This window comes from Pteropus medius, unplaced genomic scaffold (genome assembly GCF_902729225.1).
Source record: "Pteropus medius unplaced genomic scaffold, Ma_sr-lr_union100, whole genome shotgun sequence".
In the NCBI taxonomy this organism is placed as follows: domain Eukaryota; kingdom Metazoa; phylum Chordata; class Mammalia; order Chiroptera; family Pteropodidae; genus Pteropus; species Pteropus medius.
Window position 1 is genome coordinate 40,261,156 of NW_024340849.1, and position 14,375 is coordinate 40,275,530.

Genomic DNA, 14,375 nt, shown 5'->3' on the forward strand with positions numbered 1-14,375 from the left:
TGCCTTGGAATTATGTTTTTTAGAACCTGACTTAACACAAACTTTCCTGGTAGCACATAGCTGTTTCCATCTTTCTAGCATTTCTGCCTTTGGCTGATGTGATGCCATACTTTCATGACAGTCAATGTCAGCTCTAGTATGGTTCTGATACCCAGTATATTCATACCTCAGCCATAAAACAGGGTCCTCTCCCTTTCCCAACAGATGCCTCTCCACCGCCCCTGAATCCACCAAAAAGAAGGAGATGCACATCCTGAGATAACCACTTCCTCTGGGCCTGGCCAGGAACACAGCAGGGGTATTGGTTGGTGTTGGGCTTAGTGTAGAGCCCACTTGACTGAGCTATGTATATGCTCAAGCTTGACCTACACTGGCAATATCTGCAAGGGTGTTTCTAGACATTTCAAGTGATTGACTCCTCTGAGGAAATGATACATTAAAAATATATATGTACACACATATATTTAATTATTTTTTTTAACCAGAACTGAATAAAATTTTTTGCCATTAGGTAGAATTAAATCTGACAAGAAACCCTATGAGTTTTTATTAGTACCATTATCGTTTTCTTTGGCTCCATGTATTATATTGGTAAAATAACAACAAAAAAAAATGTAAAAAGGCAAATATTTTATACAAAAATACAGTTTTAAAAGCTCTTTAAGTATATTTCATATAATTAAGAGTTGGCCTATATATTCTCTATGTCTGCATATTTTTCCTACATTTGGGATTTTAGAAATGTAAAGTACTGTTTACACAGTATATGTTTAAGTTCTTCCTGAAGCTCAACAACCAAAGATAATCTTTTTATGATCGGAGCATTGCATACTGTGGAAGATATGATTTGTATAACTGTACAGTTACTGGCTGAAAAAAATCTATGTGATTCAGTCCACTTGCATACTGAAAATCAATCTCTTATACTGGGGGAACATTTTAGTTCCAAAGTCCTTGAGTAGTGACAGATGGTAAAGATCATTAGCTTTCAATTATCTCAGTAATTGGTTTTCAGTGCTTTTTTTCAATCTGGTGAAAAAGTGATGCAGTCAGAAGTATCCTTTGCCTTTGAGAACCATCTGAAAATTTGCTTGTTATTACATCACAGTCCATTATAATGCAGATGATAATACTAAAAGAGAGGAAAAAGGATGGGTGTTAATTTTTTTTTAAATGTTAATGTACAATTCAAAAAGGAAGCATTTTTTTTATAGGAAAGATTCCAAAATACATCACTCAATAATATTAATCTTTTTCAAAGAAATGTCTAGACGTTCTTACTCAGATTAAGTAAAAGATAGGTTTCATTTTGAAGGAGCCTATTCTGGAGAAACTTGGTCCCAACTCAAATCTCAAATGGCTGAACAAGGTAAGCAAATGACAAATCTGGGTAACCTGTTACCTTCTACTGTAATCTCGTTAGATATTTGTGTTTCTCCTCTGCAACCGACCACGCTGGAAGTTCTTTATGCTTTTTGAGACACCTAGCACTTAGACCAATGCCTGACACACCAAAGGTATTCAATATATGTATTCAGTGGATATATGGAAAATTTGTACCCCCAGTGACTACCCAAAATAAATTTGGCAAAATATATTTGAAGTTTCTATTCACCACCAACTTTAATAAATATTGAGATATAATTGACATGTAATATTATATTACTTTCAGATGTAAAAAACATGATTTGATATTTGTATATACAGTTGACTAATGTGGGGGTTAGAGGTGCTGAACCCTCACGTAATCAAAAATCTACATATAACTTTTGACTCTCCCAAAACTTCAGTTGTCCCTTTGTATCTGCAGGGAATTGGTTCCAGGACCCCCTGTAGATACCAAAATCTACAGAGGCTCAGGTTCCTAATATAAAATGGCATAGAACAATGCATTTGCAGATTCCCAACTACAGACTGAAAACACTATTTTCCATACAAATACAGTTTTCAATCTGTGGTTAGCTGAAACTGCGACTGTGAAGCCTAGGGATACAGAGAGCTGATTATATATTTATTGAAAAATATCTGCGTATAAGTGGACCCATGCAGTTCAAAACAGTGTTGTTCAAGGGTCATCTGTATTGCAAAATGATCACCACGATAAGTTTAGTTAATGTCCATTACTACACATAGTTAAAAAAAAAACTTTTTCTTGTGATGAGAACTTCTAAGATTTACTCTTTTAGCAATTATCAAATATACAATATAGTATTATCAACTATCAGCACCATACTGTACTTTACATCCCTATGACTTATTTATTTCATAACTAGAAGTTTGTATCTTTTGACTCACTTCACCCATTTTGCTCACCCCACCACTCCCCACCTCTGGCAATCACCTATCTGTTCTCTGTATCTATGAGTTTCAATTTTTTTTTTTAGGTTTTGCATACGAGATCATACCATATTTGTCTTTTTTCTGTGTGACTTTTTTTACTTGGCATAATGACTTCAAGGTCCATTCATGTCACAAATGTAAGATTTCCTTCTTTTTATGGCTGAATAATATTCCTTTGTGTGTGTTTGTATACACATATTTTCTTTATCCATTCATCTATCGATGGATACTTCCATTGTTTTCATGTCTTGGCTATTGTAAATAATGGGGGTGCATATATCTTTTTGAGTTAGTGTTTTCATTTTCTTTAGATAAATACCTGGAAATGGAATTGTTGGATCATGTAGTTAAAGTTCTATCTTTAATTTCTTGAGTAATCTGCATACTTTTCTCTATAGTGGCTGAATCAATTTACATTTCCCCAGAAGTACACAAGAGTTCCTTTTTCTCCACATCTTCAACACTTGTTATTTCTTTTCTTTTTATAAGGACCGTTCTAACAGGTGTGAGGTGATGTCTCATTGTGGTCTTGATTTGCATTTCCCTGACAATTACTGATGTTCAACATCTTTTAATGTACTTGTTGGCAATCTGTATGTCTTTGGAAAAGTGATTTTTTAGATCACTTGCCCATTTTAAAATCAGATTATTTTGCTAGTTGTATGAGTTTTTTATGTATTTTGGATATTAGTCCCCAGTCAGATCTATATGCAAAGTTTTCTCCCATTCAGTAGGCTGCCTTTCCATTTTGTTGATGGTTTCCTTTGCTATGCAGAAGCTTTTTGGTTTGATGTAGTTCTATTTGTTTATTTTTGCTTTTGTTGCTTATTTTTATTTTTATTTTTTTTGGTGTAAAATCCAGAATATCATTGCCAAGACTGATGTCACGGAGTTTACTGCCTGTTTTCCTGTAGGAGTTTTATGGTTTCAGGCCTTACATTCAAGTCTTTAATCCACTTTGAGTTAATTTTTGTCTGTGGTGTAAGATAGTGGTCCAATTTCATTGTTTTGCATATGGCTGTTCAGTTTTCCCAGTACCACCTATTGAAAGATCTTTCCCCATTGTATATTCTTGGCTCCTCTGTCATAAATTAATTGGCCATATATGCATGGGTTTATTTCTGGGTACTCTATTCTGTTTCATTGGCCTATTGTCTGTTTTTATGCCAACACTATACTGTTTTGATTACTATAGCTTCATAATATAGTCTGGAATCAGGAAGCGTGGTGGCTCCAGCTTTGTTTTTTCACAAGATTGCTTTAGCTACTTGAGGTCTTTGTGGTTTTATACAAATTTTAGGATTGTTTGTAGTATTTCTGTGAAAAATGCCATTAGAATTTTGATAAGAATTGCACTGAATCTATAGATTGCTCTGGTTTGTATGGGCATTTTAATAATATTAATTCTTCCAATCTATTAACATGGAATATCTTGCAGTTTATTTGTATTTTCTTCAATTTTTCATCAGTGTACAGGTCTTTTGCCTTCTTGGTATATATGTTTACACTGTGTGTTCACCTCCCATAGTTAGATTTCTTTCTGTCACCACATATTTGACCCCCTTTACCCTGTCTACTTTCCCCCTGTCCCATCCCCTCTCGCCCTCCCCTAGGTAACCACTAGTCTATTGTCCATGTCCATAAGTCTCTATTTGTTTGTACTGTTTGTTTGTTGCTTTTAGGTTTATATCCCACATATAAGTGATATCATGTGGTTTCCAACTTTTTCTGTCTGGCTTATTTCGCTTAGCAAGATTATCTCGAGGTCCATCCATGTTGTCGCAAATGGCAGTATTTCATCTTTTCTTATGACTGAGTAATATTCCATTGTATATCTGTACCACAGCTTCTTAATCCAGTCATCTACTGTAGGACATTTTGATTGCTTCCATGTCCTGGCCACTGTGAATAATGCTGCTATGAACATAGGTATGTAAATATCTTTTCAGATATGGGTTTTCAAGTATTTGGGGGTAAATACCCAGTAGAGAGATTGCTGGATCATACGGTAGATCAATTCTTAGTTTTTTGAGGAACGTCCATACTGTTTCCATAGTGGCTGTACCAATTTGCAGTCCCACCAGCAGTGTATGAGGGTTCCTATTTCTCCACATCCTCTCCAACATTTGTTATTACTTGTCCTGTTGATTATAGCCATTCTAACAGGTGTGAGATGGTATCTCATTGTGGTTTTGATTTGCATTTCCCTAATAGCGAGCGATGTTCAACATCTTTTCATATATTTGTTGGCCATTTGTATGTCCTCTAGGGAGAAGTATCTGTTAAGGTCCTCTGCCTGTTTTTTGATTGGATGATTTTTTTTTGTTGTTGTTGTCATCGAGTTGTATGAGTTCTTTGTATATTTGAGATATTAGGCCCTTACCGGAGGCATTGCTTGCAAATATATTTTCCCAGATGGTTGTCTCTTTACCTTGTTGACAATTTCTTTTGCTGAGTAGAAGCTTTTGAGTTTGATGTAGTCCCATTCATTTATTTTTGTTTTACTCCCCTTGCCTTTGAGGTCAAATTCATAAAATTCTCTTTAAGTCCAAGGTCCTTGAGTTCAGTTCCTATGTTTTCTTCTATGCATTTTATTGTTTCAGGTCTTATATTCATGTCCTTAATTTTTGTGTGTGGTGATAGACAGCAGTCTAGTTTCATTCTTTTGCAGGTGATAATGCCCTGTTCTTAATGAGGGTTGCACTCCTCTGCTTCTGTCTGCCTGCTTGTCACCTTACACATAGTTATGTATATATTTTTTCATTTTGTTTTAGGTGAGCTGAACCCTTACAGTATTTCCTGTAATGCAGGCCTCATAGTGGAGAATTCCCTCAACTTTCGTATGTCTGGAAAGGTCTTTATTTCTCCTTCAGATCTAAAGGAGAGCTTTGCTGGATACATTACTCTTGGCTGGTAGTTCCTTTCATTTAATAGTGTGAATATTTGATTCCACTCCTTTATGGCTTGTAAGGTTTGTGCTGAGAATTCCGACGATAATCTAATGGGTTTTTCTTTATAAATCACCGTCTTCTTTTCCCTGGCTGCTCTGAGAATACTGTCATTGATTTTTGATAATTTTAATATAATATGTCTTGGAGAAGTCCTTTTTGGGTTGAGATAATTGGGTGTTCTGTTGACTTCTTGAATTCCAACTTCCAGTTCATTCTTTAGATTTGGGAAATTCTCGTCAACTATTTGTCTGAAAATGCTTTCTAATCCCTGCTGCTTTTCTTCTCCTTCAAGAATGCCCATTATTCTTGTTTCCTTTCCTGATGGTATCAGCTAGTTCTTGTATTTCTCTTTCATTATTTTTCATTCTTCAGTTTTTCTTTTTTCTTCTGATATATTTCTAGATTTTTGTCTTTTATATCACTTATTTTTGTCTTTGATATCACTTATCCTTTTCTCCATTTGGTCGACTCTATTTCCCAAGCTTGCTTTTTCATTCTTCATCTCTTTCAGTGTGTTCTTCATCTCCAGAAGTTCTATTTGGTTCTTTTTAAGTTTTTAGTTTCCTTGCTAAAAAATTCATTCTGCTGGTCTAGGTGTTTTTTCAATTTCTGAAATTGTTGATATGATTCGTTTCGGATCTCATTGAGTTTTTTCAGAAGTACTATCCTGAATTCTCTGTCATTTAAGTTGCATATTTCTATGTCTTTACACTTATTTTCTGGAGATTTTTCTCTTTCTTTCAGAGCTGCCTTGTCACCTTGGTTGTTCATGGTGTTTAGTGGCCTATTTCTCCACCTGAACATTAAAAGAAGTGTCTTCTGCCTTTTTTCCAGGAAGATTTATTATATAAATGTCTGTCTTTAGCCTGTCACTAAGAAGGCAGTTTACTTTTGGTTTCTAGTAGGTGGCGTCTAAGCCTCTTGGATCTCTGCTTTATATAAAGTCTTCATAATGCCTTTTTTTCTTATAAATATTCAATCACACTTGCTACCCTCAGTCTCAGTCCCTGTCAGTGTTAGTGGCAGTTTTGATAGCATTTGCTGAGATTTTCCTGGGGCTATGCAGTGTCCGTCTTGGAGGACAGGGGAGAGAGGCCCTCTGGGTTGGGGGATGGGGACTGCAGCTCAGCCTTGTGTTTTGCAACCATGGCTAGTGATAATCAGCTGTTGCTTCTCTGCCGTCCCCACTTATCTGCTTCCTGTCCTGATTCCTCAGAACTGCTGCTGAGTGGAGCTCTTGGCTCTCTCAGGCAGGGCTGTTCAGGGAAACTGCTGCACCTTTTTCCCTCCCCCTCCTCCTGCAGCTGCAGCTGCGAGAGGCAGCTTCTGTGTTTCTCCCAGTCTACCGCCCAACTCCTGGGGTTCTGACCCAAGGTAGTGCTTATTCGCAGATCCCCTACTCAGACATGCTTGTGTGCAGGATGTTTTTTGCGTTTTAGATGATCAGCTTATTGTTGTTTCAAGGGGAGAGATCTGGGGATGTCTCTCACTCCACCATGTTTCTGATGTTACTCCCACTTGATATTTCATAAGTCCGTTAAGCTATTTTCACTTTTTAAAAACTTTTTTTTCTTTTTGCTGATTGATTAGGTGAGTTCTGCTGTCCTCTTTGTGAGCTCATGGATCCTTTTCTGCTTCATCTAGTATACTGTTGAATCCCACTAGTATATATTTCAGTGCAGTTATTGTATTCTTTAGCTCTGTGACTCCTATTTGGTACTTTCTTATATTTTCTGTTTTTGTTGAAGTTCTCTCATTGTTCATCTATTCTTCTCCCAAGTTTGGTGTGCATCTTTATGACTGCTATTTTGAACTTTTTGTCAAGAAAATTATTTATCTCCATTTCATTAAGGGCTTTTTGTGGTTTTATCTTGTCCTTCTGTTTGAAACACATATCCTTCATTTTCTTTGATTCTCTGTGTTGGTTTCTATGCATTAGATGAAAGAGCCACCTCTCCCTGTCTTGAGGGAGCAGCGTTGTTTCGGAGATGAACCTTATCATTCAACCATGCCTTAGCTCTTGTGATTGTCCAAGCAGCCTATTTTGTATTTAGTGGCTCCCAGTAGTTGAGGGTGTTCCAAGACTTGTCAGTGTCCTGAAGGGGAGGATCCCAGTCAACACCTGGATTTAGGCTGATTGGAAGCCACATCTTCAGGCAGCAGCTTTTAAAATATGTGAATATATACAATGCTATGGGACCACAAGAGTCTGTTCCACTGGCCACCAGAGCTGGCCAACCCAGAAGTGTCTCCCAAGCAGTCGTTACAAAGATCAGGGCACCAAATGAGTGTCAAGCACCTTTCTGGGAGACGCCAATGACCTGGAGTGACGCAGAGGAAGAGTGCAAAGATGGTGTCCACTGGCCTGAGTAGTCCCCTAGATGTGTCCAAACTTGAAGTCTGTCCCTCTTGCTGAAGCTCCAGGACAATCAAATAGGCCTCTTTCACAGAAAGACTAGGGGTTTGTTTCAGTCTGCTGTGTGCTATGCCTTGGGGTAGCCAACCAAGAACTGTCTCTTCATTTGTTACAGTCCCATGAGACTCAAAAATATAAGTGCTGCTGGCCACTAGAGTTAGGTAATCAAGGCGTATACTCTGGGCAGTGGATACAAAAAAAAAAGGGCACACTAGATGTGTGTAAAAGTGCCCCTCTAAAAAGGTGCTGGTGCTCTGAAGACTGGCAGAGGGAGAGTGCAAAGATAGGGCCTGCCCTGCGGGTCTCCCACCAACTTTTTAAATAAAGGCTCTATAAGATATTCACGTATCATATCATTCGCCCATCTAAAGTATACAATTCATTGGTTTTTATAATATTCCCAAAGTTGCACAATTTAGAACTACCTAATTATATTTTAGAACACTTTCATTGTCCCCCAAAAGAAATCCCATAGCTACTGGCATTCACTCCCCATTTCTTCCTACTTCTACCATATACTTTTAAATCTAGTTCTGATGAAGAAAACTAAGAGGCTACATTCCAAAGAGAGTTATATATTAAATGAAGCATTAAATAAGTATATTTTGAAACGAAAATAAATCTCTAAAGCCTCTTTGGCTTATTAACTTATAAGGGGGCACAGACTGCATCCTTTCATTATCTAGCACAGCATCTGGCCCATAGTAATTGCTCAGTAAATAAATGTGGAACTAAAGGCTTGGCTACCTGAATTCTCTGTGTATGGAACTCTATGAAAAAGATAAAACATTGGTGCCACATGTTAAAGAACAACTGACTGGCAATATTATAAGGTAATGACCTAGGCCAGTTAGTCTAACATTTACTGAGTACTTCCTATATATTTTGCACATTTATTATTATGTCTTCACAACGACTCCACTAAGAGGATGCTATTATTATTCCCCTGAAGTTAACAACCTGCCCAACTAGTAAGTGGAAGAACTAAGACTGGAATCCAATTACAGAGTCTGTATTCAGAGCCCTCTTACCCTGTAATAGGATATAAGTTCTGCAAGTCCCTCTTAAATCTCTTATACTACTTACCTGTTTCCCTGTCTTTTTCGCATATGAAGTTATTGATGTCTTCACACTGGAAATCGTTCCACTGCCCAGCATAAATCAGCCCAGCACAGTCTTCTCCTGGCCCATGGCCATGGCCCCAGTTATCTGGCTGTCCAGCTTTCCAATTTCTTTTAACAAAACAGAAATTGAGTGTTATTTTCAAAGTCACGCAGAAGTTTTCTTTACCTGAGAGCAGCAGAGAAAGATGAAAAACAAAACTGAAGCATGTTATTTATCCTGGAATGAAAATACACTGTTTAAAAATCCAGGCATACTCCTATTCAGAATAAGATCAGCTGTTTTGCAGAGTATAGCCATACCTTGTTTTATTGCGCTATGCTTTATTACGCTTCACAGATGTTGTGTTTTTTACAAACTGAAGGCAAGACTCTCCACCAACAAAAAGATTATGACTCGCTTTACTGTGATACTTTATTGCAGTGGTCTGGAACTGACCACATGCAGGAACTGGTATGCCTGCAGCATCTCCCTATATGCTTGTTATCTTTGTCACAATGAAATCAATTATTGAGCTGCTTCATCACAGTGCTGAGGGAGTAAATTCTTCGACACAGTTAGATGAATGAAAATGCTGACTTCTGGGCAAGTGTGTAAATGTTTGTGTGTGAATATTTATGCACTCTGAGGACATATCACACACACACACACAATCTTGTGAGAACCCAGAAGGATCATCGTACATTTCGATACCTTGCTTCTCTAACAGGTTAGAGTCAGGCAGAGAAAGTGAGAGACCCTCGATATACATTTACAAGAACCTACAAGTACAAACACTGGTTATGGTTGTCTGGCTAAGTTGTAGAAAGTTGATTGCTTTAGAATGAAATGGTAATTTAATCTTGCTGAAAATGACATAGATTTCATTGCCTTTTTTGGAAGAGAGATTCTCAAAAACAAGTTTCTTTTAGGATGAATTCACTTGGGGCTGGTTAACTTGGATGCTGCTGCTTAAATCACCACTTTGCCAGGGTTCGCTGTTCTTGATTCTGTTTCCATGCAATAAATTAAATGTGTTTCTAAGACTCAAAACTGGAAAGCTAAATTTTCTCTAAGAAGCAGGTCTTGCACAGAAGCCTGTGGTTACTGCCTGAGAGGACAAGTTTGCCTCACATGGAGGGTCCAAAAGAACATATGCAGCCAGATGTACTTCCCATAAACTATAACTCATTACTCCATCTGCCATGGGGTATCCTAGGACTACCTGAGGATAGAGCTCATATTGCCCTACATCTTTCGAAATAAAACCAGCAAAATTAGAGGGCAGTGCAAAAGTACAGTTGAAATTTACAGTTAAAGAATGGGGCAACAAGGTAGAATGGACTCCCCCACACTGAATGCATTTTTTTTGGATTTTTTAAAAATGAAAAGTGACCTCACTTAAATAAATGTAGTGATGAAAAGATAATTTAGATGAAACTGCCAACTGATGAAAGTAAAAATGGGATGCTACTTAGGAGGGAGTGCTAGAAATAGTCATTCATTCACACTTTCATGCAACAGATATTCACAGAGCACCTACTACAGGCCAGAGACAATTCTAGGTGATGGCAACACAGCAGTGCAGAGAACAGAGTCCCAGCCCTCACAGAACTTACATAACAGTCAAGAAACAAGTGAATTAAAAAATCAGACTTCCACAATGATGCCTGATATTTCTTTTCAGAGAAATGAAGAGAGAGATGAAGTTAGTTTACTTTCATATGGATGCTTTTTTGTGTATTTCTGTCCACCCTGCAGAACGCCCCCTGCAAATGTCAGTGATGCCTGAGCAGTTTGCTGTTCTTGGTGTACATTTTGTTTATTTCTGCTCTATTCCAATTCTGTTTACCGAATTTGAGGTCTGTGATTCCTGAATGAATAATGATGGGACATTTGATATTCTTTATCTCTAAGTTAATTGGGGAATTGCATAAATAAGATTTCTGACAGAAGACCTGCTTAATATGTAGATAAAAGGCATTTACAGACTAGTGAGAAGTGTTTCTTTGCTGTAGAATTTTCTCCCACTCTAGGGGTCTGTACAGTGGAAGATTTCTCTCTAGCGGCCTAAGCCAGTGCCACTCTGAAAGAAACATGAAGCATGGACCAGAGTAAGTTATTATTGAATTAGATGATGCTGAGGGTCCCCACCATCCTATACCTCCATATTCTAAAACCACATGTTATATTATCTAGAGCAGCCTGCGTGGACAGAAAGGCAACCCATGTTTTACCTTTGTGATGTAGAGATGAAAGCTGTTACTCATAACTTGGCAGCATACTCCCACAAAGTGATATCCTGTGCTGGGGACCAAGAAGTAGCTGAGAAGAATAAAGAATATTCAAGTGTGTCTTGGTTAACTCTCAGGAACAATATCTCATCTCTGGTGATCTAAGGTGGGCAACTGCAAGCGGAGTGGGAAGGCCTTAAAAGGCTACCTTACAGTTGTGCTGAGCAAATGGTCAGACTCTATGCTTCCCACTTGTGTGTGAGTCCTTTGTGCTAACAGACAGCCTCCATTAATAGTGACGATCTTTACTAAGTGTTATTCCATCAAGAGTACAAAGATTAGTTTTGACATACTCCTGGTTTCACTGATCCTCTCTAGTTTGTCTGTTTTCTGTTTCATTGCTTTCCAATCATTACGGTTTCCTTCCTTCTACTTTGGGATTAATTTGCTCTTCTTCCATCTTCAGAAAGTAGAAGCTTAGATCACTGATTTTCAACTTAAAAATTATTTCTAATAGAAGCATTCTAAAGCTATAAATGCCCTTCTAAACACTAATTCAGCTGCATCCTCCAAAATTTGATACGTAGTGTTTTCATTTTCTTTGAAACATTTGAAAATTTCCTTTGTGATTTCTTATTTAGAAGTGTGTCCTTTAATTTCCAAATATTTGGAGATTTTACAGCTTTTTTTGTTATTTTGGTTTCTAATTTTGTTTTGGTCAGAGAACATACTCTGTATAATTCCACTGCTTTTACGTACATTTACTGACACTTGTTTGATGGCCCAGCAAATAGTTTATCTTGGTGAACGTACCATACGCACTTGAAAAGGTGTATTTGTAGTTGTTGGGTGAATGTTTTGTAACATACATGAACTCTAGTTGGTAGTGTTTAATATATCCTTCCTGGTTTTTCTATCTACTTGTTCTATCAGTTACTGAGAAGAAAATGTTGAAATCTCCTTTGAAGCCTCGCTTTTTGCTGTGTCCACATTTACGGTTGGTATGTATGTCTTCTTGACTGTGGTGTGGTCCTGGAAATCAGACTTTTTTTTACATGAGTAGAACAACAATACATCTCACTTGCACTGCTGCCCACACACACTGGAAAATATCCTGCAGGCCAGCACAGAGGCTAGCTCACAGTGGGTGATCCAGGGTAATTCACTGAATGTTATCACAGGACTGGGGACCAGTGGATCCCAGTCTCCAGTCAGGGGGCTGGTGCTGGCCAGGAATTCAGTTTTCATAAGTCTGCGGTGAAATGAGAAAAATGACAGTGTGTGTGTGTGAAAATGGATATATGATGGCCAGTTGTCTTTTCTTGAAAAGGATTATAAAGTTTGTTTTTGTTTTTTAGAACTGAGATTTTTTGATGGGTGATTTTTACAATCCATGTTCTTGGTTAGTAAATAAAACCTTGGCAACGTATATCAGCCCTTCAGTCCCTCTTTTAGACCTTTATTGACGTGTGCACCCAAAGTATCTGGGACCCTGTTTTGGGTGCTGTTCTGAGACATCACAGATTGTTTCTCATGCCGACCTTTTCCACAATAGCTGATCCTAACAGTCAATCGGTCAGGTCATGTTTCATGGGAAATAAACCTTATTTCAGGTCTGCATGTGCCTTAAGTTTTCGATATGCATTCCATGTTACTGTTCCTTTCTGTCTGTTTATTCCAGAGCTGTCTTTCTCAACCGGATGGCACCATAAAAAAATGGAGAGGTTTCAAGAGGGAGAGGAGAGCGCATTTTTTCCTCTTGTCTATTTCCTCTTTAGTGGTAACTGCAAAGCCCTGAAACAATTTCAAAAAGGCTTATGTGTGTGTGTGTGTGTGGGCGCGTGTGTGTGTAAAACAGGTAAGAGGAAATCTGTGGTGGACAAACAGAAGCGGATGAGCCAGTGCTTGGTGGCCACAGCAGCAAAGAGGAGGGTAAAGATAAGCCTAAATATATGTGGAGATTTACAGTGGTGGGAGAACCCTAAGAACCTGACACCCAATCCCTATCCTAGGCCATGGCAGAGAATGTTCATCTTCTTTACAAACCTGTTGTGAGAACTGAGACATACTGTGTGTCACTTCAATCAAGATACTGTATAATATAGAAATGCTAAGTAATTTCTTCTATAATTACTGATTAGTATGAAAATAATTAGGAGTATGACAATAACAGTATTAATACCAATACTAGCAGATGGCATTTCTTGAGTACTTCCCATGGGCCAAGCACTGTACTAAATGCTTTATAAACATACACACACAAAATTTCATTTAATATCCACAATATTGACACAGGTCCTTTTGTAATATTCATTTCTAGATGAGGACACAGAGATTTCACATGGTTGAATAACCCACACACGGTCATGCAGCTGTTGAGTGCTGGGTCAAGGCCTGGAACCCAGACCATCAACTCCAGGGCATATGCTCTCTCCCCTTGCTGCACTGGCTCTCTTTCTAGTTTGTGCAATGTTTATTATTCTATGTCAAGTTAAATTAGCCTTCAGTTATTGAGGCCTCGAATATGTCTGCCTAATTTATTCTTCTTTTAAAATTTGATCCTGGGGGTTTTTACATGTGTATGTATTCCTTTGGGTAGAAAATGAGAAGCACAATCTGTACTGCAGCTGGGAGGCAGAAGCCAAAGCTCGAAGGAGGCTTCAGGGTGGCTGTGGCTGGGGACAGAGTCCCCAGAAGGTGTCTGGTGATGTAATCCTTCTCAGGACCCAGGTACCAACGCTGGTGCTCTTCTTCCAAATCATATAATTCTTGCTGCATCCGGGGAAAAGGAGAAAAGTTCCACCTTGGGAGAGCTGGCATAGATAGTAATGTTTTTCCTCAATCCGTTCCATATGGACCAATCCATTTTTTTCTTGGAGGAAGGCTTAAGATTGAATTTCTTAGTGAGTCTGACCCAGACCTTTTTTGCATTTATGGCTGTGAGAAAAGTGGAGGAGACTTTTTTAGTTCTCCACCTGACTCCCTTAAGAAAAAGATTTTGGCACTCTTGACTGTCGAAGTCACAGGTTTATCTTATCCTTTAATCATCTCTGCCTCCCATCCTTACCTCCAGTCCTCCACTGCTCCAGTTTTAGATGCCAACTCTCACAACTGTGTTGAGTCTCCTGAAGCATACCTCTGCTGTGGTGGGCACTCTCCTCTGGCTGACAGCCGAATTCCCAAGGGACACGAGGGCCAGCGTGTGGTGTTGCTTCTTCTCCCAAAGGACAGGTGCAGAGGGAGTAGACAGGATATCTGTCAGGCCAGCAGGCAGATCTTCATTTGCCCTAGGGCCAATCTGAGGCTCAACTTCAGCAGACCTAAAATCTTCAA

General features: G+C 38.5%; 2 protein-coding genes across 11 annotated transcripts in view; one reads left to right on the top strand and one right to left on the bottom strand.

Moving 5' to 3' along the window:
- The window catches only part of LOC120587867 (uncharacterized), a 62,467-nt gene that overhangs the window by 45,532 nt on the left and 2,560 nt on the right, over window positions 1–14,375 (top strand). For 4 of the 10 annotated variants that reach the window (XM_039844946.1, XM_039844953.1, XM_039844950.1 and 1 more), the window contains exon 3: window positions 14,138–14,312. In XM_039844946.1, the coding sequence (XP_039700880.1) occupies window positions 14,138–14,312 (175 nt within the window). The other 6 variants (XM_039844959.1, XM_039844949.1, XM_039844954.1 and 3 more) reach the window with 5 other exon arrangements.
- The window catches only part of COLEC12 (collectin subfamily member 12), a 173,671-nt gene continuing 159,743 nt past the window's right edge, over window positions 448–14,375 (bottom strand). The window contains exons 9-10 of the mRNA XM_039844938.1: window positions 8,794–8,939; window positions 448–1,132 (exon numbers count right to left, since the gene is read on the bottom strand). Coding sequence (XP_039700872.1) covers window positions 1,113–1,132; window positions 8,794–8,939 — 166 coding nt within the window. The 3' untranslated portion in view covers window positions 448–1,112. The remainder of the gene's footprint in view (window positions 1,133–8,793; window positions 8,940–14,375) is intronic.